The 27,201-nt window shown below is 47.3% G+C and overlaps 1 protein-coding gene across 5 annotated transcripts in view; it reads right to left on the reverse strand.

Moving 5' to 3' along the window:
* Positions 1–27,201, reverse strand: part of NCAPH2 (non-SMC condensin II complex subunit H2) — an 899,214-nt gene that overhangs the window by 242,950 nt on the left and 629,063 nt on the right. For all 5 annotated transcript variants that reach the window (XM_069629493.1, XM_069629491.1, XM_069629492.1 and 2 more), the window contains one exon: positions 23,867–23,920. In XM_069629493.1, coding sequence (XP_069485594.1) covers positions 23,867–23,920 — 54 coding nt within the window. The remainder of the gene's footprint in view (positions 1–23,866; positions 23,921–27,201) is intronic.

Here is a 27,201-nt window from a genome sequence, read left to right on the forward strand (position 1 = left end):
AAGAATGCAGGCAATTGCAATGTGATGCCACAAACAGTGGATAGCAACACAATATCAAGAACAGTAGAGGGCAAACACCAAGTCAATACAAACAATACAGTCAACAAGGCACATAACACATGAGGAACCTAGAAGAAGAATGCAAGCATTGCAAAGTAATTCCTGAAAAACAGTGGCGCACAAGACAGTGTCAGAATAGTACACAACAGATCAAAGAGGGAAGGGCTGAGATGCAAGACGAAGGAAGAGAAACATGGGAGGGGGGAACGGAACAGGATGCAGGGACCTACGATGTGACTGATCGCACGCGGCCAAGCTGTTGGCCAAGTATTTGAGCACAGCTCAATACAACACACAGATTCAACTTTCCCAAAAGGGTGGAAAAAGGCTAGGTTTTTGAGCACAGCAGAATACAACATACAGAATCAACTTTCCCAAAAAGGGGTACAAAAAAGGCTAGGTTTTTTTGGCACAGCGCAATCCAACACACACAGATTTGATTTTCTCATTGCACTGGTCACCCTCGGAACCCTGCCCTGTTGCCCTTGCACTGCCTCCGGGCTCCCCAACAATTAAGGGTCATCTTTGCAACCCTATAGTCCCTTCTCTATGCATTTATGAGCCACCCGCTGGCTGCACTTGTGAGTTAACTGCACATTACCCTTCGCCATCCCCCCTGCCACTTCTCCCCTTCCCCGTACTGGGGCGATTTGAATGACACAAGGCTTAGTAAGATAGTTATTTTGTCCTCTCTTTTGTTTCCCCCTCCTTGTCTTGTCGTGCCTAGAAAAATTTGTGTACAGGAGTGTTATAAATGCCACATCATACCAGCGGACTACATACCTCCTGTGTGCAGCCACTCGATAGTTGAATCTATGTTGCCAACTCTCACGGCACTCACTTCTCATTTCTGACAGATATATATACATACATACACATATATAATACATTACTCACCGTAATAGTATTTCTGATGTGTTTATCTGCTTAGATTCACATGCTGTGCATAGGCCGACATCTAGTAGAAGCTGCAGAGTATTACAGTTGTTTTTGCAAACTCGAAAAGGGACGTTGACAGGTTGTGCCAGTAATACTATCCCTAGTGTGGCATCCACTGTACCCATGGTCCTTCACACATCGAGGTCCATCAGATGGTTTGGTTTCTGACATGAGGTAGCATGAAGTGTGCGTGAGTATAGGTGTATCCAAGCAGATATGCATCAGACAAGCTCAAAGCATTAATGCACCTTCTCTCCAAGGGGAAGAAGGGTGGGTTGCATGTGTATCTAAGCAGATACAAGCATCAGAAATAGGATTACGGTGAGTAATATATCCCTTCTGAGGCTTGTGGAATCTGCTTCGATCACATGCTGTGCATAGATTAGCGAGCAGTGTTAGGAGAAGGTGGTGGGTTGTGAGAAGGTTCATTAGCAAACAGATGTTTTAGAACTGCTTGTCCCACCTGTGCATCTGTCTTGGAATGTGGGTCAATGCAGTAGTGCTGATTGAAGGTGTGTATTGAGGTCCATGTAGCTGTTTTGCAAATGCTGTCTAGGGGGACATTTGCAATGAAAGCCAGAGTGGCTCCTGTGGTCCTTGTGGAGTGAGCTCTTGGCATGAAAGGCAGTGTCTTGTTTGATAAAGAATAGCACAGTTGTATTTATCGGACTATCCATCTGGAGATCCATCTGGAGATGCCATTATTGGAAATGCGGTCTCCTTCTCTGCCTGGTGCTACATAAACAGTTGATCTGTTTTCCTCAGCGGTTTGGTCTTGTTTACATAGTAAAGGGCCAACCTCCTTACACCTCCTTCTAACTCAACTGAGCTCGAGGGGTTCTGGTATATGGTTCTGGAAGAAGGCCAGTAGCTCAAAGGACTGGTTTACGTGAAATTTAGAGATGAACTTGGGGGAAAACCTAGGATGAGTGCGTAAAACCAGTTTGTACTTGTGTATGATAAAGAAAGGACCCTGCACTGACAATGCTTGTAATTCACTAACTCTTCTTATGGAATTAATAGCCACTAAGAAGGCAGTCGTGAGGTCAGGTGCTTAAGACTTGACATATGCATCGGCTCGAAGGGTTCCCCCATGAGCTTAGCGAGCACTACATTGAGATCCCATCCTGGTGGTGGGATAGAAATTGGGTGGAGTCGTTTTACTCCCTCTATGAATGCCTTAATGACCGGTACTTTCCACCACAATACTTTATTGTGGGAGGTGGTGTAAACCGATAAAGCCGCCAGATGGACCTTCATAGAGTTGAAGACTAACCCTGAATCTAGCAAGTGGAGCATATAAGTTAGAATGTGAGATGGAGTACATTCTATGGGGTTTATTCGTTTAGACAGGCACCAAACTACAAATCGCAACTAGTCCAAATAACAGTGCCTAGTGTTAGGTTTTCTTGCTTCCTTTAGGATGTCCATACACCTGAGGCAGGTTAAGATGTCCGAACTCTATGACCTCAGGAGCCACGCTGCCAAGTTCATGGACTGGGGTAGAGGGTGCACTATTTCCCTGTGCTGAGTGAGTAGGTATGTCTGGCATGGGAGTTTGAAGGGATTGCACATCACCAGTTTGCGCAGATGTATTTATTTAGATTTATAAAGCGCCCAACGGCCGGTAGGCATTGTGGCGCTGTTAAAGTATATTCACTTAAATACAGCTTAGGACAGATACTTCAGAAGCAGTCAGATGTGGATACCATGGCTGTCTCACCCACATGGGAGCAACTAGGATGAGTAACTTGTTCCCGGTGCATCTTGTTCACCACCTTGCTCATGAGAGGAGTGGGCGGAAAAGCATAAGCAAACCTCCCTGACAAGTTCATCCAAAGGGCGTTTACCTTGGAGCCTGGTTGTGGGAACCTGGACACGAAGTCTGGGCATTTCTTGTTTTCGCTTGTAGCAAACAAGTCTAGCGTGGGGTAACCCCATTGAGAGACGAGGTAATCTACGACCGCTGGGTTTATTTGCCATTCGTGTTCCTCTGGTATGGGATCTCTGCTTAGAGAGACTGCTAACTTATTGAGTTCCCCTGGAACTTGTTGGGAGGATAGGAATATCTTCCGTTTGAGTGCCCATTTCCAAATCTGTTGTGCAAGTCTGGACAGATTTGAAGAATGAGGGCCCCCGTTTGTTGATTTAGAACATAGCTGTTGTGCTTTCAGTGAGGACTTGTACCGACAGATTTTTTAACTGCATCTCGAATGCTTTGAAGGGCTTTGAATACTGCCAGCAGTTCTAACAGGTTGATGTGGTTCTGTGCCGTGGCATGAGTCCACAGACCCCAAGCTGTGTGGTGAAGGTGATGAGCTCCCCACCCGGCAAGCGAGGCGTCTGTCGTCACTATCGCTTGCACCTCTGGGTCGTGGAAGGGTTTGCCCCTTAACAGATTCTCCCTTGTCCACCAGTGAAGGTTTTGTACTAGTGTTGGCGAAACGACCACTAGATCGTCCCACTGATCACTTGCCTGAGACCACTGTTTCGCCAACCACTCCTGCATGGGTCGCATGCGCAGGCGTGCGTGCAGCATCGGATAAATGCAATATGCCATCATGCCCAGAAATCGCATAGCTTTACATACGCTTATCTGGCGACCAGCTTGATAATGTGGTATTTGCAGTAACATATCTTGGACTCTTTCCTCTTAGGGGAAGACTAAGCCTTCCCTTGTGTCCATTACAGCTCCTAGGAACTGTTCGGTTGTGCTTGGCACTAGGCTTGATTTTTTCTCGTTTATTGAGAAGCCCAATTGAAAGAGAAGATTGATCATTCTTTGAATTTTTGTCGTGCAAATTTGGGTGGTTTCCCCTGTAATCAGCCAGTCATCCAGGTAAGGGTACCCTGGGATTGACTCCCTGCGCAGGTGCGCTGCCACCACTGCCAGTAACTTTGTGAAAACCCTTGGAGCAGAGGCTATGCCGAAGGGTAGCACCTTAAATTGGTAGTGCTGGCTTGGTATCTTGAATCGCAAGAATTTTCTGTGCGCTGGGAAGATTGAAATATGAAAATAAGCATCTTTCATATCCAGAGTTGCCATGTAGTCCCCGCGCTTTAGCAGAGGGAGTTACTTCTTGTAGTGCAGTCATGCAGAATTTTTGTGGCTTGACATATTTGTTTGCAGGGCGTAAGTCTAATACTGGGCACATTGTTAGATCTTTCTTTGGCACAAGGAAGTAGGCTGAATAAATACCCTTGTTTACCTGGTTGGCCGGGACAAATTCTATGGCGTTCTTTTGGAGCAGCATAGATTAGCGAGCAGTGTTAGGAGAAGGTGGTGGGTTGTGAGAAGGTCCAGCGGCAAATGGGTGTTTTAGAACCGCTTGTCCCACCTGTGTATCTGCTTTGGAATGAGTGGCAATGCAGTAGTGCTGAGTGAAAGTATGTACTGAGCTCCATGTAGCTGCTTTGCCAGTGGTGTCTAGCAGGGCATTTGCGATAAAGGCCAAAGTAGCTCCTGCTCCCCCTGAGGAGTGAGCTCTTGGTGTGAAAGGCAGAGTTTTGCTTGATAATGAGTAACAGAGCTGTATACATCAGACTATCGACCTGGAGATGGCATTCTTGGAAATGCGGTCTTCTTCTCTGCCTGGTGCTACAGAGACAAATAGTTGGTTTGTTTTCCTAAGTGGTTTTGTCTTGCTTACATAGTAAAGGACCGCCCTCCTTACATCAAGTGTATGGAGTTTTTTCTCAGCTGAGCTTGTTGGATTCTGGAAGGAGGACAGTAGCTCAATGGATTGGTTCACGTGAAATTTGGAAATTAATTTAGGTGAAAATCTAGGGTGTGTACGTAAAACCAATTTGTCCTTGTGTATGACAGAGAAAGGTCCTGCACTGACAGTGCTTACTGTTCACCAACTCTTCTTATGGAAGGAATAGCCACTAAGAAGGCAGTCTTGTAGTCAGGTGTTTAAGGCTTAACTTATGCATCAGCTCAAAGGGAGGTCCCATGGGTTTTACGAGTACTAGATTGAGATCCCAGCCTGGTGGTGGGTTTGAAATTGGAGGGGGGAGTCTCTTTACTCCCTCCATGAACGCCTTAATGACTGGAACTTTCCACCACAATAGTTTACTCTGGGAGGTGGTGTAAACTGATCAAGCTACCAGGTGGACCTTTATAGAGTTGAATACTAACCCTGAGTCTAACAAGTGGAGGATATAGTTAAGAATGTGGGATGGAGTACATTCTATGGGGTTTATTTGTTTAGAAAGGCACCAAATTACAAATCTCCATAACAGTGTCTAGTGTTTGGTTTACGTGCCTCTTTGAGGATATCCATACACCGTTGTGGTAGATTTAGATGTCCAAACTCTAGGACCTCAGGAGCCATGCTGCCAAGTTCATTGAGCGAGGTTGAGGGTGTACTGTTATTCCCCGGTGTTGGGTCAGCATGTTGGTCTGGCACGGGAGCTTGATAGGATCGCACATTGCCATTTTGCGCAGATGTGGATAACAGGGTTGTCTTGCCCACATGGGAGAAACTAGGATGAAAGTCATCTGCTCTTTGTGAATCTTGTTCACCACCATGCTCATTAGAGGAGTTTGGGGGAGAGGGGCAGGGGGGGGCAGCGTAATCAAATTTCCCTGACCAGCTCATCCATAGGGCATTGCCCTTGGAGTCTGTTTGGGGAAACCTGAACGTGAAGTCTGGGAATTGCATGTTTTCTATTTGTAGCGAACAAGTGTAGCGTTGGCTAACCCCACGGTGAAAAGACTGAGAAGCCAAAGAGGAAGAGAAGGTTTGTGGTTCTTTGAGTGCTTTGCCTGCAAAGTTGGGGTGACTCCCCTGTAATCAGCCAGTGGTCCAGGTAGGAGTACGCTGGGATTGCCCCCCTGCGCAGTTGCGCTGCCACCACCACCAGTACATTGGTGAATACCCTTGGTGCAGACGCAACTCCGAAGGGCAGCACTTTGAATTGGTAGTACTGGTTTGCTATCTTGAAACGCAAGAGACTTCTGTGCGCTGGGAACATTGAAATATGAAAATAAGCGTCTTTCATATCCAGTGTTGCCATGTAGCACCCCCCCCCCCCCCGCTTTAGCACAGAGATTACTTCTTGTAGCATCATCATGCAGAATTTTTGTGGGTTTACATAAGTGTTTGCAGGGCGTAAATCTAATACTGGGCACATTGTTAGATTTTTTTGGCACAATGAAGTAAGTTGAAAAAATACCCTTATTTACCTGGTTCGCTGGGATGATTTCTATGGCGTCCTTGAGCAACAGTGCTGCAACCTCCTTGAGAAGGATGTGTTCTTCCTTCGTGGTTGTTCTTTCTCACGGGGGATAGTTGGAAGATCGTTGAATTAGCTCCATGCAATAACCACACGCTATGGTAGATAAAACCCACTTGTTGGTTTTACCCACTTGTTGAGGCGATTCCCTCCCAGTATCGGGAGGAAAGCTCAGGACCAACGTGCTCGCCTTGGAAGCAAGACGACACGGAGCACCACAGGTTCAATCCCCGGGTCCGCACTTGGAAACCTCTGGGTATTAAGCGCGTTATAAATAACACATCATATCATATGCGTGAGTGAGGTGTGTAATATGGCCTCCTAATGGAGGCATGGGAGAGGACCTGAAGCGGGTGGTCATTGTTTAGGAGGTGTAGCCACACCTCTGGAAGTGGAGAACCTCCGCCAGCCACGAGATCAACGCTGGGCCCTCTGGAAATCTTGCGAGGCTTGTCCTTGGTTGTTTCCCCAGGATGAACCCTGACTTTGTCCATAACCTGAACCCCTTTGTGAGCTTTGACCACGAAATCGACAGAAATTGCTTACGCCTCTTTGGCCTGGCGGCTTATTCGTTTGCTGTCCTAGTGATTTTAAAGCACTGTACTCCTCCTTGGCGGACTTTAATGCATCCTCCACAGCCTTCCCAAACAAGACGATGGGTTCTACCGGCATGTTGAGGAGTGTTGCCTGTGTTTCATGTTTGAAACCAGACTGGCGTAGCCATGCATGGAGTTTAATGATGGTACCTTCAGCAATGATCCTGGCTGCATTGTCTGCGGCATCAAAGTTGTTTTTTAGAATGCAGCTGGATACCGCCTTGCCATCTGCTGCTACTAGGGCCACTTGCGATTTGAGGGGTTCAGGAGCTGAAACTATTAGTGTTGCCACCTTGTCCCACTTGTGGCAGTTGTAGCTTGCCAGTAGTGTGTTGATCGCAATCCCTGTCTGAAAGCCTGCTGTAGTGGCCAACTTTCTCCCCAGAGTGTACAGTTAGGTGTACCGGCCCTCTTTCGAGGCGTGGTTACCCCAAGAGAGGCCGGTTTTAGCTGGCCCTGATGTAAAGTGGGTCCGTGGGTGCAGGACGGAATCATTTTTCAATACGTGGATGGACTGCCACCGTTTGGTTCGGGGTCTCCAGAGAAGGTTGTATCCTCCTTTGGATGGACTTAAGGATTGGAATAAATTTGGTGGTGGCTTTCCTGTCCCCCCAATAGATATTTCACAAAATCCTTATCCAGCTGAGTTTCTTGGGTCTGAATTTGAAAGTACTCGGCTGCCTTCATGAGCATATCATTATACAGTGGTTGATTGTCAACTAGTGAATCTGCCACTGCTGTGTCTTGGTTAACTGGAGAGTGTAAATTGTACACATCCTCTTCATCGTAATATTGGTCTGCTGCCTGTATAGTATCATTGTCCTCAGTGTCTGTATTTAAATTAATATGGACGGGATCTACCTGAAGTGAAATGGGAAGGGTGTCAGGACGTGGCCTCTTAGCTGGGGCTGGGAGGATGACGTGTCAGTAGTTGCTGGCGTGGTTTGGAAATTGATATCTTGGGGGTTCTTCTCAAAGAAGTTAGCCATAAATGTAATTCTTTTCATAACCCTGTCAATGTCCTCAGCAGTCCATGTTGCTGTACTTGGTATGGATCCAGGATATTGATGTGTAATAGGTCCCTGAGGTGTAGACTGGGTCTGAGGTGTAGACTGGCCCTTGTTTTTCCCTGTGAGGTGTGCTAGATTTCTCCTTGTGATAGTGACTCTTGGAGGAGTGTTAATTTGAACTCTGACTTTAGGAAGCTTTCAGGGACATGCCTTTGCAACAAATGGGCTATTCCAGAGCTTTTGGTGCGTTTGGCCGTTTTCAACATGGTGTGTCGAATTTCGGTGGTGGAGCGGACCGAAGCCTCGATTTCCAACATTCGTCAGAGGGTTTGGACATGTCGTCTGAATTGTCTTTCCAGCCCTATCGGGTGGCGATCAGGACCTCTAGTGCCGAGAGGACACGGATTCGGTGGACCTCTCCCTAGACGCTGTGTGCAGGTGTTTGGTCGACGTTGGCATTGAATCCTAGCCCTTGGCTATGTGCTTAGTGCGGGGAGTAGTGCGAGTGCTAGCGCTGCCGGGTGTCGTCCCCGTAACAGAGCCGCCGGCCTGTCCATTGGGGTCAAGGACTAGCACTTGGGAATCTAATGGTTCCCTGTTGCCTTTGCCGTCCGAAAAGACTGATGCTGCCATCGCTGGAGGCCCCCCTCTACATCCATGGCGGCCAAATCCAGCATGACGTGATAGGCCCAGCGCTTTGTCTTTCGGTCCCTGAGCATTTTCGGCTTGAAGAGCTTGCAAGCTCGACAATGGCCCTCGTCGTGGCCCTGTGCTAGACAGATAGCACATCCAGTGCTTGTCTACGCAGGGGAACTTCTTATTACTACATAAGAAATGGCAGCCAGGCGAGGAAAGAGTGTAAAGGGGAAAATGCACTCTCTAATGTCTACCTCCCACTCTCCCTTCCAAGGCCGAAGTGGCCTGCCGAATGAAGGTTTTTGTTCGATGTTGGTCGTTTTTACTGCCGAAGATGTGTCACGGAGTTCCCCCCCTTCTCACCCGAGACCGATCCTTATTGGACTCCGTGGGCGGTGTCTTCTTGCGGACAGACCTGGACTTGAATAAGGCTGAGCGAGTGTCTTCCGACTCCAGCATGCGTTTAAGATTCCGGGATGCAGCAATCCGGGGATCCGGGAAACAAAGAAGACGTGCTGATGGCGCACAAGTCCAGGAAGCAAGAGGAAAGGGAAAGGGGCAACAAATGGAAGTAGAAAAGCTAGGAACCAGGAAAGCAATACAGCGAACAACGGAGCACATGTCTGATCGCTACTTGGCAATAGCATTGAGATGCGCGGAGCTGCGGGGGTGTGGTCTAACGTTACGTCCAACATACAGACCGCGGAAGGCGTGTCACGCTGGACGGCCATGTTGGAGTGTCAGGGAATGCAAGGCCCGTTGCGATAAGGACCAGGAAGACCAAAAGGGGTGCGTCCTGTGGGTCATGACAGCATGCCTCCTCTGAAAACCTGTTCCTCCAGGTTTGCCTGGGTGTATGAGGTGGTATCTTCTGAGCAGTCGAGGGGTATTCAGATTAGAAAGTGGTTCCCAAGTTCTTTCACTGGGGGGATATCCTTTCCATTCAACCAGGTATTGAAGCTGATCCCGTTTATACCTGAGTCGCATATCCGGGACACTTCATATTCCAGTTGATTGTCCACCACCACAGGAGTGGGTCTGCAGGATTTCCGGGAGGATTGAATGTAAGGTTTTAATAAGGAGGTGTGAAAAACTGGGTGAATCTTTTTCCAGGACTCTGGTAGCTTCAGCCGGTATGAGACTGGGTTTATAATTTCCTTGATGGAAAACGGACCATAATAACGGGAGGCCAATTTGTTGGGCCGCAGATGTCGGGGTAGTAATTTTGAGGACACCCAGACTTGATCTCCAACTGAATAATAAGGCCCGGATCTTCTTTTGGAATCTGCATATCTCTTGGTCTGTGTTCTGGCCTTCTCTAAGTGCTCTTTGGTCTCCCTATGTATGTTGATGAGAGTTTCAATCCAGGAGTCGACAGTAGGTACCGGTGTGTGTTGTGGAAGAACAGAGGGCAGAACTGATGGATGGAATCCTTGGCTGCAATAAAAGGGACTGGTCTTAACTGCTGAATGATCGGAATTGTTATAGGCGAATTCAGCCACGGGTATCAGGAGCGACCAGTCATCCTGAACCTTAGTGGCAAAACATCGAAGATATTGTTCCAGAGTCTGATTAGCACGTTCTGTGGCCCTGTTGGTTTGTGGGTGATAACCTGATGAAAGAGCGCGTTGGATTCCTAATATTTGACAAAGGTGTTTCCAGAATTGTGAGACGTATTGAGGTCCTCGATCGGAAATTATCTTGGAAGGAAGTCCATGAAGGCGGAATATGTGCTCCAGGAAGATTCCAGCCAGTTCAGATGAGGATGGTAGCTTACTGAGGAGTGTGAAATGAGCCATATGAGTGAACAAGTCAATGGTGACCATGATGGTGGTGTACCCTCTGGAAGGCGGTAATTCCACAATGAAGTCTGTAGCAATAAATTCCCATGGCCTTGTTGGCAGTGCGGGTTGTGTCAGGTACTGTCAGATTGGAGTGACATTCTTTTACATACAGTATCATATACTCATTTACATTGGGTCAGGGGCGACACATTTAGTATAGAAAGGTTTTGGGAAGTTATCATGGGTTATATTTTAAAACAGCCAATTTTGCCCTTAACCTTCCTTGCAGTCTATGGAAAATGCCCCAAGCCAAGATGGAGGTTCTCAGTCTAAATTCTAATTGGCTGGAGATTTTTTATAGGGAGGACAGTGAACATTCTAAACTGCCTTTCATCGTCTTTGCCCAGCTGAGAGGTCGTGTGCTATGCTGCTCCTGCTTAACTTGTTCAGGGGTGTCAAGTTTCAAGCAGTCGAGCGGCATCTTTAAAAATATAACAGGAGTTGTGTAAGGAGTTCTTGGATACAAAGGACAGAAGTGAGAAATTTCCAATTTTCTGAGAAAAGAAGTTTTCAAGACTCAATCACAAGATAAGTGACTTTCCATGTTTTGATGAACTTTGTAAAAAGGTTATATTAATTTTAAAGGATTGAAATCGCAAACCTGTATCTAAAGACTGAAGCGCGTACGTTTGTTTTCTTTCCTACGTATCATTTCTAAATAGCGCGTGATTTTTCCGTTACCTTGAACCTGCGCGTGTGATTCTGCGCGTGAGAGTGAAGCGCGAGCGTGCACTTTTGACTCGCATTTACTGTTCATATACGCGAGGGTAGTGCTTCGTAAATTCGCGTGTGTATTTTATTACGCGTTTTGAATCTGCACATGCGCACGAACAAATCTACGTGGAGCTTCCGCGCAAGCTCTCAGAAGTGTCACGTGATAAAATAAAAGCGCGTGTGCTTTTTCCCGCGATTTGGTTTTTGCGCGTGTGCGTATTTCCCGCAACCTGGATTAAAGCGCGTGTGTTTTATCCCGCGGTTTGGATTTTCAGCGCGTGTATTTCCCGCGTCTTGGATTAAAGCGCGTGTGCTTACCCCGCGGTTGGGATTTTCAGCGCGTATGCGTTTTACCCGCGGTTTGGATTTTTAGCGCGTGTGCTGGATTTTTCCACGTGAAGATTTCATTGCAAGTTTAAAAATCGTTCAAGAGTAAAAGACACCCTAAAAGAAAATATAAAAATAATTACAAGAACTTCCTCAAACTCATTTAAAGAACTTTAGACTTTGTTCAAGAATCTTGAGGTAGAGAAGACGAACTACAAAGTTAAATATTACATTCATGGACCTACTGAGAAGGCTGAATGATCTTTAAGATTCTGGTCAACAAGTAAGGAAGTCTTGTCTGCTTATCACTTCTCTGGGCATTCTGCAGAGAAGTACCAGGTATGTTTTTTTTTTACTATTTTGGTAAAGGATATAGAGTTTTAAGGTTAGTATAGTAACCCATTTAGTAATGAGGTGTATTATATGTTTATGTTTTTTACTACAGGTGAAGAACCAGCTAGTTGATAGCTTCCAGCCTGGTGTTTGTTAATTTGTCCCTTCCCCCTTTCCCCTAGAAGGGAGGTAAACTGAGCGGTTATATATTATCAGCTCAGAGTGCCACATTTTGGGTGGATTGTCGGGGGTTCAGCAGCTTCCGCAGACACCAGGATCTCAGCCTGACAGTTGTAGAAGAAGACCCGCCGGCCTCTTGTTGTCATGTTTATTCCGACTACAGATTGCACAGACTCGGACGTATAGTTGTACGTCAGTCTTCATTTTAGGCCACCAAAATTGTCTTTGTATGAGGTGGAGGGTGTTGGTGATGCCACGAATGTCCGGAGTGAAGGGTATCATGACAGGTTTCTTATTCTTGGTTGTAATTTTTGTGTAGGAATGAGCAGAGCGTTGTCCTTGAACAAATATCCTTCCTTTACTCCGGTTCCATTGATTCTTTCTTGAAATATTCTTCCAGAGTTCAGAGGATTGGGTTTGTACTCTGATTTCTTCCAGGAGATTGACTGCTTGCGCTACAAAAATCGTGTGGGGAAACATCTTAGGATAGGCCTCATCTTCGGTAGTTTCATAGATAGGCTATCGAGATAAGGCGTCAGCAATCAAGTTTTGTGATCCAGGAACATGAGTGATGTGGAACTGATACTGGGCAAAGAAGAAGGCCCAACGAGCCCGACGACTGTTCCGACACTCTAATGACTGTAGAATTTGAAGATTTCAGTGGTCCGTGCGGACCTGGACTGGATATCTAGTTCCCAGGAGTAGATGTCGCCACTCAGTGAAGGCTTGGTGGATGGCTAAAAGTTATTTTTCCAGGACGTCGTAGTGTCTCTCACTGGGAGTCAGGGTTCGTGAAAAATAAGCAATGGGGTGTTCTAGTTTATCCTCAAATTCTTGATTCAACACCGTTCCAATGGCGTAGTTAGAGGCATCCAATTCCACAAGGAATGGTCGATCAATGTCGGGTTGGGCCAGAATGGGGCTTGAGTAAATCTTGTCTTCAAGAGTTGGAATGCCTTATCTTGCGGAATAGACCAGACAAAGGGGGTATCTTTCTTCAGGAGAGCAACAATCGGTTGAAAAATCTCAGAGAAGGTGGGTATAAACTTCAGGTAGAAATTGGTAAGCCCCAGGAAGGATTGAACTTGTTTCACGGACGTGGGAGCAGGACAGGATAATATAGCCTTTACCTTTGAAGGGTCCATGCCAATTCCCTCTGGAGTAAGGATAAATACTAGGTAATGAACAGAAGCAACGTGAAACAGACATTTCTCGGGTTTGGGCAAGAGTTTATGTTCACGGGGTCGTTGTAGTACTGCCCTTCATGCTCTTCATGCTTTAGAAGGTCCTTGGAGTAGATCAAAATGTCGTCCAGGTAGACGATGACGAAGAGGAATAGCATGTCAGAGAACACCCTGACCATAAAACGTTGAAACTGCTGGGGCATTAGCTAATCCAAAGGGCATGACCAGATATTCAAAGTGACCAAAGGGTGTTCTGAATGCTGTTTTCCATTCGTCTCCTTCCCGGATACGAATCAAATGATAGGCACCCTGGAGGTCCAGTTTCATGAAAATCACGGCGCCTCTGACCGCTTCCAGGATATCCGAGATTAAGGGTAAAGGGTACCGGTCCTTGAGGGTGCATTGATTTAATCCACGATAATCGAGGCAGGGTCTGAGTTCCTTAGTGTCCTTCTTAGGAACAAAGAACAATGAAGCTCCGGCTGGAGATTTTGAATGTCTTATGGTGCCATTCTCAAGGTTGGTATCCAAGTATTCTCGCAGGGCCTTTTTCTCAGGTTCGGAAAGGATGAACATCCTGCCAAAGGGAATCACTGCTGAGGGATCCGTGTCTATGGCGCAGTCTTCAGGCCTGTGAGGGGGTAAGGCCTGGACTATGGCAGTTGAGAACACATCAACAAATCCATGATAGTCCTTAGGAACCTGCACGATATTGGAAACCATTAGAGGTGCTTGGTCTATTGGTGGTTTTTTGGAAGGGGTCAAGGAGGGATCCAGGATTAGACAGTGAGACATACAAAACTCTGAGCCGAGGAATAGTGATCCTGCTGTCCAATTGATATACGGATTGTGTTTCTGTAACCAGGGCATGCCCAGTACCATGAGGTAATGAGCTGACTTAATAATGTCAAATGGAATCCGCTCTTGTTGGTGGTTGTTAATTGAAAGCTGGATCTCTTTGGTCTGCAGGCTTATGGGCCCCGATCGCTTCCACCGGCTGCATGATGCTTCGTATGGGATGTGGTGACTAAAAACCCAATCTTGATCAATGAATATTCCCATAGCCCCGCAGTCTACCAAGGCCAAAACAGGATAGGTCTTATTTCCGGAGGTTGATAGGAAGGCCTGTAGTATCACTAGATTATTTTGTCCAGGAGAGTTCAAGGATGGAATTGATGTGGAGCAAACATCTCTCTCCCGAAGCCCTGCTCCATCTAGGATCGGGAGTTGGCATTTCCCGAACGCTGAGGAGGGGCCAGAGGGCATTCTCTAACCAAGAGTTTGTCTGAGGCACAATACATGCACAACCCTGTATTAATCCTTCTCATCCTTTCTTGCGGGGATATGCGTCCACGGAAGGCTCCTATCTGCATGGGTTCTGGTTCGGTGACTGATCCTGGGTTTGTGTCAGATTTGGAGGTACTCTCAAAGGACACCTTCGGAGGGTTTCCTCTAGATTTTTTCTTTTCTGCCTTCCTTTCCTGGATGCGAAAGTTTATTTGCATGGCAAGGTCCAGAAGAGCCTGGAATGAGTTTGGTCGGGCCACTCTGGCTAACTCATCTTTAATCTCCTCATTTAGTCCTCTCCTGAAAAGGGTAAAACTTGCCTCTGGAGACCAATCAGCTTCCTTGACCAATTGCTTGAATCGGGTTACAAACGTGAGCACATCCTGGGATCCCTGCTGAAAGTCTAAGAGGCGTTCCTGGGCACTAAAGACCTGCTCTGGGCGATCAAACATGGTCTTTAGGGCCCGTATGAAACCATTGTAGTCATCTAGGAGAGCGTCGCCGGAGTTAACTAGGGGTGTAGCCCAGGTTAAAGCATTTCCGGAAAGGTGAGAGATTATGAAACCCACCTTAGCCCTGGGAGTGGAAAAGTAATAGGGTTTAAATGTAAAGTGAACCAAACATGAGTCCAGGAATCCACAAAGGGTTTTTGCCGAACCATCGTATTTGTCAACAATGCCGTCCAGTAACACACTTTCTTTTGCGGCTGAATCACGGGATAGAACTAATTGCTTGAGAGCAGCGTTTTCCGCCTTTAAATTCTGCACCTCGGTGGTTAATTCTTGCATACCTCGCATCAGGTCCTGAACGGCCGCTTCCATGTCGACTTCGAGTGCGGTCGGTAGGCGTCTCAAATTGTCACGGAGTTCCCCCCTTCTTACCCAAGACTGATCCTTGCTGGACTCCATGGACGGTGTCTTCTTGCGGACAGACCTGGACTTGAATAAGGCTGAGCGAGCCTCTTCCGACTCCAGCGTGCGTTTAAGATTCCGGGATGCAGCAATCCGGGGATCTGGGAAACGAAGAAGACGTGCTGATGGTGCACGAGTCCAGGAAGCAAGAGGAAAGGGAAAGGGCAAGGAATGGAAGTAGAAAAGCTAGGAACCAGGAAAGCAATACAGCGAACTACGGAGCACACGTCTGATCGCTACTTGGCAATAGCATTGAGACGCGCGGAGCCACGGGGGTGCAGTCTATTAGTAGAATACGTTACGTCCAACGTATAGACCGCGGAAGGCGTGTCACGCTGGACGACCATGTTGGGAGTGTCAGGGAATGCAAGGCCCGTTGCGATAAGGACCAGGAAGACCAAAAGGGGCGCGTCCTGTGGGTCATGACAAGATGTTGTCGGAAGGCGGTGTAGTGAAAGCATAGAAAGAGTAATTAACTCAATTTAACAATTAATGGAGGCAGCCGAAAAGAACTCTGCGATTAAGAGTCCGTTAACGATGGCGGAAATAAACAATCTGAGGGACCTCGATGCGTGAAGGGCCATGGGTACAGTGGACGTCACACTAGGGATAGTATTACTGGCACGCCCTGTCGACGTTCCTTTACGAGTTTTGAAATCAAAAACTGTAGTGCACCGCAGCTTCCATTAGATGTCAGCCTATGCATAGCATGTGATCTCAGCCGATGCCACAAGCCTCCGAAATAAAGAGTGTGTGTGTGTGTGTGTGTAGAGCAATTATAACATCCACTCTTTATTGCCAATGAATACTACTGTATGTATAAACTATATCTCAGATATGCTTGCCTTCCTTTTCTAATAGCTGCCTCCCGATGATAAAGTGTCCAGATTTACAAAGTCACTTCTTCAAAGAGGCTCCTTTGTAAATGACAAACCCCATATTTACTCTCCGACTGATGTACCTACACAATTGATAAACCAGTCAGGGGGACCCCACCAGCTTTTTACTTTTGATATGAAAATAAAACTAACATTTTACAGAATTGAGTTGTTAAGCAAAATCTGGTGGATGGTGTGTGATATGGGACCCTTAATCACATTTTGTTGATGACAGTAGCTGTATTGTACTGCCTAATAGCACCTTGGTTTTCGTTTGAATGGCAGGCCAATCCTGTGGTGAACAGGAGACTTTTTTGTAGCAATGGCTTTTCCGGGTAAATATATAAGTTACATGAGATTTCTATAAAATACAAAAAGGAACATGACATCGGATTATTTGTCTCCCTGCAGTGTTTTCATGCCATCAACAGTGATATGAGTCTGCTTATGTCTGTCACGTCAGCCTCCTCCAATCCTGAAAGACCTTTATGGAGGGTGAGGAACCCCAAGCTCCTGTAATCCATCTGCGGGGCTCCGTGTTCCTTTCCTAAGGGGGATTAGCAACATGGCTCCTGAGAGTTCAGGTTAGTGGTTTTCTTGTTTGGCTAGCTAACAAATTCTCACCACATAGCAGAACCAAGACAAAAACCTCTGAATGGACGGTGGATGCAGCTGCCTGCCCCCACCTCTATCCTACAGAAAGCACCTACCCTGTAGTCTTCCTGGGGCAGCTAGGCCTTGACCTCATGAGGCATAGGAGGCTGACGGGAAAAACCAAGTCTCCAGTAGAAGATGCGAGGGGCTCCTACACAGCTAGGCCCAATAACTAACATGGCCTTTCGAGACCTGACATTTCTGGAGGGAGTCATCAGCATTCACCCCAAACAGGCTTTGGACATTAAAGGGCATATCCAGAAGTTTAGACTAGTAACCATCCCCAAAGCCAGATGTCCTCATTCAAAAGTGGTGCCTGAGCATGACATGTGTTGCCATGCACCTGCCCACACAGTCAACTGTGTTCTGTCCCAACTGCAGATATCTATCCAGAAAAAAGCATCCTGGCTGCAATATGGGCTGGGAAAAGACCACCGCAACCTGCACATCTGGCCAGGATACACACCACCACTTTGCTCAAAAGCTAGAAGCAAGAATAAAATTGTTTAAAAAAAAGCACTTCATTGTACAGTGTTTCGGTAAAATAAAAATTTTACAAGCAGGACAGGATGACCCCAAAAGAGAGAAGTCGAGCAATGAACGTAAAACAGAGAGTTCACTTGCCTCCAAAAGTCAGGCCGGGGAATCGAGGCATAGCTAAAAGTTGGGAGGCGTGGTGCCATTTGGGTAAATTGAGGGAAAGCAGCAATATGAAAAATCTTTCCACAACACCTGTTGAGATGGAAGATCCTTCGACACTGCAAATCATGAGCAAATCTTGGAAGTGTTTTAATTTGTTAAAGTGTGGGAACGAGTTAGGCCGAAAGGTGCCACAAACATAGTGTTGGTGTCTGTTGCAACTCAAGGGCATCAACAGTTTAATCCTCCAGCAGTTAAGAGCAGCAATTGTTGAAATCTCCATCCACTGGGAACAAGTCTCTTGCAGAGCTCAGATCCTGCACGATGGTGGATAAGCTCTGCCCTGAAGAGGGACTCGTATCAGAGAAACTAACACGTTACTTTCTTACCTGGTAACGTTCTTTCGATGGGATGTTCTGATGGCGTATTCCACATCTATGACAGGTAATCACCACAGCTGTGCTGCTTCGGAAATTTTTCGGCATCCTGCATCGATGACGTCGATACGCTGTCCTCGAGGGCCTCATTCGAGCCGACGTCGCCAGATGTTATAAGTAGGACGCACAACGCCCGTAGCCTCAGTTGTAGTTTTTTCCCAGAACGTGTGGCACCAATCTTCTGCCAGAATGACTACAGAAAGCCTTGCGGAAACGAAAGCAGCAATCGCATAAGAAATTCTGTAGAGGGGCAGGTAGGGAGGGAGCGATGTGGAATACGTCGTCGGAACATCCCATCGAAAGAATGTTACCAGGTAAGAAAGTAACTTGTTCTTCGAAGGGATTGGTTCCTCCGACGTATTCCACATCTATGACAGACTCCCAAAGCAGTACCAACGTAAGGAGATGGGAAAGAATTTAGAATTTTAGAATGCCCAATTAAATTGCAGAATAGAGGACCGCCTTGACAAAGGCCAAATCTTGCCCATGGATAGAATCCAAGGAGTAGTGTTTGACAAGAGTATGGACAGAGGCCCATGTGGCTGCTTTACAAATGTTACGAATGAGAACGCCCCTCTGCAAAGCAGTAGAGGCAGCCACACCTCTAGTAGAATGGGCCGTAAACCTACCGGAGGGTCCTTACCCGCCAAGTGGTAACATTAAGAAATGGTCAAGATAATCCATCTAGACAAACCACAGGAATGGCACATGAAGAAAGACCTTGCCCCCCCCCCCCTTTTGTTGAGGTAGTGCATGGCCACTGTGTTGTCCGTCAGGATCAAGACATTCGTCCCTCGCACAGAAGGCTGAAAAAAGCCTTCAGGGCTAGCCTGATGGCCCTCAGCTTTAACAGATTGATATGGAGTCTGGACTCCGACGGAGACCAACGACCGCTGACTGTTAACTCGTTGGCATGAGCTCCCCATCCCGTGTCGCCTCCGGACAGGGTAGCCAAAATGGAGCCCCCTTCAACAGATTGCCTTTGACGGCCCACCACAGAAGATCCTGGGCCACCGAGGGCGGCACCTGAAAGGACTGACCACTGGAGCTTGAGAGCCCATTGCAGAGATTTCACCCGCAACCTGGCCTCTGGCACCAGAAGAATGCAGGATGCCATGAGGCCGAGCAACCTCAAGAACTCGAACGCTGGGAGACTCTGGGCATGTTGAAACTTATTCACCATATGCAGAATGTGATGAGCCCTCACCTGGTGAGGCGAACACTGCCCCAGAGATGTGTTGAGCGCTGCTCCGATATACTGAAGCTGCTGGGTAGGTATCAAGTGGGACTACTTTAAGTTGAGGGAGAAGCCCAGCTTGTGAAAGGAGCGACAGGTGACTGACAGATGATCCAGGACTTTCTCGGGAGAGCGCGCCCTGATCAACCAATCGTCCAGGTAGGGGTAGACGTGAATCCCCCTTTCCTGAGATACGATGCCACCACCACCATGAGCTTGGTGAAGACTCTTGGGGCGGAGGTCAATCCGAACGACAAGACACAAAACTTAAAATGCGAGTCGCCAACCGTGAACCTCAGGTACTTCTTGTGCTTGGGATGAATCGGCACATGAAAATAAGTGTCCTTGAGGTCGAGAGACACCAACCAGTCCTGAAGTTGAAGGGTCTGGAGGACTTGAGAGAGAGTAACTATCTTGAACTTGTCCTTCCTGAGGAGTTTGTTCAAACCACGCAAGTCCATGATGAGTCTCAATCCCCAGTCTTTCTTCGGGATCAAAAAAATAAGGGGAATACCATCCCTTGTTCCTCTCCGCTACAGGCACCAGTTCTATGGCGCCTTTCTCCAGCAGGGATTTGATTTCCTGCGCAAGGAGCGGATCCAGACTCTTCAAAGAGACATTCCCTGGTGGATTGTCGTGAGGCCTCTGCCGGAAAGGAAGACAGTAGCCATGGGCTATGATCTCCAGAACCCACACATCTGAAGTAATGGCATGCCATTCTACAAGATGCTGCGCCAGCCTTCCCCCAACCGGCGAACCATGGGACATGGCCTCCTGACTGAGCTGAAGCGGCTGTGGCATTGCCTGAGGGTAAAGAGGCAACTGCCCGTGCGGCCTTGGCACCTCGAGTACCTTGTTTTCCACCTCTGGTACTCGGTACTACGGTGGCCCCTTTGACTTGCAGCTCATCTCGATCTACCAAAGGAAGAGTAGTATGGAAAGGAACCTCCCCTCCATTGCTGTCCCCTAGGACAAAAAGGCGTAGGCTGGCGAACTGCAGCGCTCAACGACTTTACTGCAGCTTTGGAGGTCTGCAACCTCTCAAGGCTCTCGTCAGGCTTGCTGCCAAAATGACGTTCACCATCAAAGGGCATGTTGAGAAGCCGGGCTTGTACATCAGGAGCAAACCCCGACTTCCGCAACCATGCAAATCTGCGCATTACGGTGCTCACCGCCATGGACCGGCTGACACAATCTAGCATGTGCAGACCCGACTGAAGGGATTCACACATGGCATCCTTGCCATCCTGAACAAGAGCAAGAAAGCCATCCTGTTCCTCCCCTTTGGGAATATGTTCAGCCGCCAAAGAGACAATTCCACAGAGTGTGTGTGAAATGTGCTAAGGCACACACGGAGTTGGCTGCCTGTAAAGGCACACCCCCTGAAGAAAACACTTTCTTCGCCCAGCCATCAAAACGCTTGCCGTCCCTATCAGGAGGGATGGTAGGGTGCTTTGCTGGGGCCGTAGCCGCCTGTACCACCAAACTCTCCGGAGTGGGGTGCGTGGTCAAATAGCAGGGGTTGATACTGGCTGGACGGTATTTTTTCGGCAAAGACTTGCTCACTGCCGGGAGACTCCCCAGAGCAGTCCAAGCCGCTGCCACCCTTCTTTGCAAGGCCATATGGAATGGCAGAACCGGGTCAGTTGGTGGACCTTGGTCCAAGATATATGTCAGGTCATCCTGCAGAAAATCCACTGGTGGCGCAGACCACCCCAAGTACTCTGTCACCCCTGACATGAGCCGCCGGTACGAAGACTCGGTGTGCGTGCCAGGCTCAACCTCCGGAGAGGTGTCCAGACCACTGGCGTTGTGCAAAGACTGATAAAGGTCTTCCAACTGGCTATGACCAGATAAGAGGTCGTCAGGAACCTCATTAGGAAACCAAACCTTCCTCAGACCCTTCATCCACCTCAGAAATATAATCAAGAGGCTGGAATAAATCCCTGGATGAGGGCACAGAAAAAGGTACAACCACTTTTTTTGACTTGGCCAGAGCCTTCCTCGGGGTGTCCACCAGTCTCCGGGGCACCTCTGATAAAGCCCCCTCAAAAGGCGTCGACGGAATCTGCGTCGAGCGTGGCACCGATGGCTTCAACACAGGCCTAGAGGGTGGTGCCCAGAGCCTGTCCTTCGACGGCCTCGGCGTCAACGTCTTCTTCGAAGACCTCACAGGCTCCACCGGTCTCGAGGGCGTCTAGGACCAGGACCTGGAGCAGGCATGGCTAGAGCGATCCACCTTGTCCGACTGGGACCTCGAAGGTTCCCGGTGATCGCGCCGACCTCTCGAGCCCGAAGTCCTGCAAACGGTGGCTCTAGCACGTTCCCTGCAGGCGTCTTTCGACGGCGCAGACGGAACGGAGCCCTGCGACTGCAAAATCGCCATCATCTCCTTACAAAATGAATCCCATTCCGCAGTAGAGGAATGCTTGTTGGGACAAGCAACCTGCCGATGGGCGGAGTCCTCAGATGAGGACTGGGAAGGCGACCGGTGATGGCGCTTCCATGAGTGCCTCGAAGAGGCAGAGGAATGGTGGGACCCACTCCGGGACCGACACCCCTTGGGACTTACGCCGACGATGCGGAGAGTCGCCCCTCGAATAGTCGGTCGAAAGCCCAGCGGATTCTGACTTTCGGGGCTTGGACACCCTACAGACAGAAAGCTTCTTCTTACGCTCCCGCAAGGTCTTCGATGTCAAAGACTGGCACTCGTCACAATCGTCCGTAGCGTGGTCCTCACTGAGGCACCAGAGGCAGGCGTCGTGCGGGTCCGTCAGCAACATCTTGGAACCGCAGTCCCGACACTTCTTGAAACCTGGCCGCGGGGTAGAAGAACACCTCAGGAAATCTTCACAAACGGTTCAAAGAACCGATAGAATAACTCAGAAGAACCGAGGCACGCCGAGATCTCAGATCTCAACTGAGGCTACGGACATCGTGTATCCTACTTATAACAAACGGGGACGTCGGCTCGATGGAGGCCCTCGAGGACAGCGTATCGACATCGACGCAGGACACACAGAATTTTCCGAAGCAGCACAGCTGTGGCTATTACCCGTCATAGATGTGGAATACGTCGGAGGAACCAATCCCTTCGAAGTAATGTATAGAGTGTCTGAATCAGTAGACTGACTCACTGAAGGAACACCAGATCCAGCAATGTTCAGAAGTTGGAAAAAAATATCTGGATGGGTCAGATCAACTAACCCTAAAACTATGTAAAAGGAACAAATTGCTTACCTCTCAGTTATGTGCCTTCTGATGGACGTTTCTCCCACAGATTGCTCATCTATGATCATCTCCTGTGCAGCAGTTTTTGGCCACATTTTCCACCACCATGAGGCACAGTGCAGCTCTGCTCAACACCTCTACACACCACACTGGCAGACATGACATAAGGGACATTTAATATTGAGACACTGCATGTCCATGATCTCAGGTCCACCCCTTTTCCCTAGCACTCTGTCGCTGAGGGACTGCTCAGTGGGGCAGGTTGGGAGGGTGATGAGTAATCAGTGGGAGGAGCATACATCCGAAAGAACATTACTGAGAAGTAATTTGAACTTCTAATCTATTCCTTCCTCATCTATGATAGACTCCCATAACAATATGGAGACCTGGAGGCGGGAGGAGAGCAGGACACAACCTAAACCAGAAAACGGGTGACTGGGAGTCCAAGCAGTAATGCTTTGCAAACATATGCAGCAAGGCCTGCGTTTCTGCTTGGCAAACGTCCTCTGGTCAAAAGTGCCCAGCAGTATGTGTTATGAGATGCATAGAATGATACACCTTCATACGGTCTGCTTACTGAGATAGCAGCAAGGTACCACTTCAGTGAAAATCTGCAGGCCTGTCCAGTCCACTGAAAAAACAGAGCAAAAAACTAGAAACAAAGATGTGGGTCAAATAAAAGGATCCAAATACCTCCCCATGGACCAACTGGAGAACTTGCACCACATGCATGTCAACATTGACTTGGTGGCAGGACTCCGAGCTTAGAGGAGCACATCTAGTAGGTCACCCAACAAATCCCACTCCTTGCATCTCAGCATCGAAACATGAAGGTTCAGGCTCCTGAGCTTCAGATGGAGTAGCTGCCCCTCCCATTGGAAGAGCAGATCCACCCTTATAAGGCACCGGGAATGGCAGATGGACATATCCAGCAAATGTGTACCGTGCGCTCCAAACCCAGTCCGGAGCGAGCAATCAAAGTCAACATTGAACCAAACAGGCATATCCTCCTGAAAACCAGCTGAATGACAGGATTGGAGGGAAATGCATATAGTAGGTTGAACAAAGGAGAAAGTGCCCCGTAGGTGGCGGAAAATTAAAGGGTGGAGACCCTGGTCTAGGAGACAGAGGCAGTGCCCTAGAAGAACACAAAACAAAAGAAGATGGATGCCACACGCAAGGGGGCAGAGCAAGGAAAGGGACTCCAAGGGACTAACTAGGGAAAGATCATAGTGTACTTGTAAAGGGTGGAGGGACACTAACTCAAACCATCCAGACACCCCAATTAAAAAGGTATGGAATTGAAGATCCTTGTGTCATTTGTTGCAAATGATCAGTTTGTACTAGTGTTCAGAAGGGGAAAGAGGCCAAATGCACAGAAAGACACAGGGGCAGTAAGACCTATAAAACTAGCTATAAGAGTTTATTTGATTTAACCAACAGAGTGTAGACACATATCTCTTAGTCATACTTTTCAGAACCAAATGCATCTCAGCACCATCATAGATCCAAGATTTAGAATCCTTACCAGCGAAGGTGGGTCCTTTCCGCCTCAATTTCAGCTTTTCAGAGGTATCGTGATCTGGAGAAACAAAATATCATTCAGTCATTATATAGAATAAAACACAGCAAGCCCAGAAGCATCATGCGGTTCACAAAGACAAAAAACCACAAAAAAAAACACCAGGCTAATCGCAATGCAGTATTGGCAGGCAAGGACATGCTAAGGTTACAAATAAGTGGGTTTTCAGGTATCGCTTAAACAAAGCTCTTGGCACGGATAACAAATTAGTAGCATTGGACCTCAATGGGTTATAGGTCAAAGTATCGAATCAAAAGGATTGAATGACAAAAGTCAAATCAAAAGGACCGAAAACAAAAGGGTAGAATTTTTTAAAAAATTATTATGAGGGGTACCCCCTTTTTTGTGGTAAAAACCACTTTTTTCCTATACGGAAACAAAAAAAATTCGACCCTTTGGTTTTAGGTCCTATTGACTCGACCCTTAGAATTCAATCCTTTTGTATTGAAACCTTTGACCGGACACCACCTCAATGTCCTGCACTTGGTGGCCAAGGCATCCTTTCCGATAGGTACCTTGGGCTGTTACCAAATACGCATTTTTGGGTCAGTACCAAAAGTCGAAAGGAAATCCTAGCTTCCACTGGTAACCAGTGAAGTGCTTGCCTGGCCTGTGAAACATGCTCTTGTTCCCTAGGCCTTCCACCACATGCAACACACTATTATGTTGCAATGTTTCTCCCTTACTAACTCCATTTAGCAAACTACCGCATTAGTCCAGCTTGGCTCCAATAACAGCTCTCGCCACAATGGAGCAGCTTGTCTTAGTTAAGAAAAGTTGCATTTGCTGCAAAAATTTCAGATGATAGGCAGAGGTTGATAGACTACTATTCACATGTGCCTTCATAATCAGCTCTGAGGTATACACCCGAGGTTTTTACTTTCTCCATTGTGGCAATAGTGCAGCCAGCTATAACCAAGTTTTTGTAATTGTTACTTACCTTTTGTAATCTTCTAGCTGTGCCGTCTAACTTTACTTCTGTTTTAGAATCATTTAAAGCCATGCCATTATAGACCATCCACTGTCAAATAGAAGAATAAATCTTGTTGATATGTTCAGTCTCCTGAAATGGGAATTAGATATTGCGTATCATCCGCATCGTTGGTATAGGGTATCCCTTACATAGCCAATAACAAACAGTGGTTTGATAAAGATGTTATAAAGAGTCAGTAAAATGCAAGACCCCTGTGGAACACCATATGGCATATTAACAGCGTCTGCTACTGCACCACCACTGAATACTATGGCTGAGCGATCTGACAAAAAACAGTTCACCAAATTAGTCGCAAGGGGTGAGAAATGCACAACTTGTATGAGTCTTTCAGCCAATATAGTATGATCCACCATGTCAATAGCTGCTGATCAGCCTAATAACATCAGCAACTCAATGCTTCCCTCTTCCAGGGCTTGTTAGTCTTCAGGTCCAGCATTGCCGTTTCTGTGCCATGAGCTAGTCTAAAGTCTGATTGATATTTGCCCAAGATGTTATTTTTGACAATGTTTTCTTGAACCATAGATATGCGGCATGGTCACAAATCTTCAATAAAAAGGCAACTGGAGATACCATCCTTGAGAAACGTGACGCCACATATGCCAGGTCCCCCAGCCAGTTCAGAACCTGGAAACGATGACTTGCAGAATCTACTCTGGGTTGTGAGGAGAACCTGGACCAGGCACAGGAGAGCATCTCCTCTATTTGGGAAGAAGTGTTCAACAGTGAATCCCTATGTGGATCCTTATGGTCAAGAAGGACCTCAGAGAATCCCCACTAAACCAGTCTCCCTGAATGTTTTAAACATACTGGGAATCAAATGACAATGCCTGCAATGTCCCAGTATTACAGAAGAGAAACCTGGAACGGAACCCTGCAAAGGATTGCCACAGGGAATCCTTGCTCCTCCCCTAGTTAATACTCATGAGTAGCAACTAGTGCACTCCCACCTAGCAGTAAACCCAATGGGAGAAATATCTTCAATAAACCAAAGGAAGAGGACATGGTTCGTCAATCTCCCCACCCCTCAATGGGGAAAATCAACAAACATTTACCCGGGTACAACATGAGCCAACCACACCCAACCCTTAAGCGCAGGAAGCTTCAAGAAATAGAACCAGTGTTGGAGTTCTTTCAAGGATGGTGTCTGCACTTCTTTTTTTTTTTAAAATATAAACTTCCTTCCGAGTTGCAGGGCTATAGTCTCCCTGCCACAGAGAATGCTGCGACCCATCCAATGAGATTGCAACCAGTGCAGCCAAACCAGTTATATAAGAGCAAGTTCCCAGCACAGCATTGAAAGGGAGATGTTGTAAGTGCTAAGTGGGAGTTTGGAGATAGAAGCATTGGTGGAGGCTTCAGGCATGGAGTAGGCAGTGGTGGTGTAGAGAAAGGAGGAGAATGGCCTAACATGACATGATGAATATGGATGGGGGAGCTATAGGAGAGGTGGAAGGAGTGCAGAGGAAATAGACTTTGGAGTGAAGATGAGTAGAGTATTTATGAGGTTGGCGGTGATTGCACTGTAAGTGATTCGAAGATGGTGCTACAAGCAGCAGATACTTTTAAAACATCACAGTCCAAAGGTAATCATCAAACAAACCCTGAGGCAATTAACCAATGCTAGGAGAATAATAGCACTATGAATGCAGTTAAAAGTACCATGAAAATAAGATTAACAAATCAAATAGAAACCACTCAACCCAGGGTGAATAAAAAGGTTGGGGCGAGCACTGCTAAGGAAGAGAAGATCCAAAGGAGAGCAGGTGCCAGATACTGCACCCTTGATACCAGGGAAGAAAACAGACGGTGGAAAAAACCTTAAGGAAGATACTGCCTGGAAGAAAACAGTCCAAACCATAGAGGTTCGGAGAAGGAGATTGGAAGCTGCAAGATAATAGAAGCCCTACAGACGTAAGCTTGCCAGAAGTGATTCAGTGCTTCCAAAGTCCTGGGGGTGAGGGTGATTGGGTGAAAAGGAAGAGGGACATTGGTAGAGGCCATGCTTTAAGGCTTCACAACCACAAATGTGGCAAGAGGGTGACAATCAGCTGCCTGAGAAGGACCCTAAAATTGAGGGGGAGAATGAACTACTTATCGATTAAGAAATCCTCAAGAGAACCAAAGGTCCAGAAGAGTCCTGCTTTGAATCCTGGAAGAATATAGGACCAGGAGGGAATGGCTGTACAGCCTGAGGGAATCCAAGATCTAGGAAGCACTGGCTATAAACACTTAGAGGATGCAAGGAGGGCATGAAGTGAATCCTACGAACACTCTAGGCCCAGGTGGA

The sequence above is a fragment of the Ambystoma mexicanum genome, chromosome 12, assembly GCF_040938575.1.
Source record: "Ambystoma mexicanum isolate Mex_15411 chromosome 12, UKY_AmexF1_1, whole genome shotgun sequence".
NCBI classification, from domain to species: Eukaryota; Metazoa; Chordata; class Amphibia; order Caudata; family Ambystomatidae; genus Ambystoma; species Ambystoma mexicanum.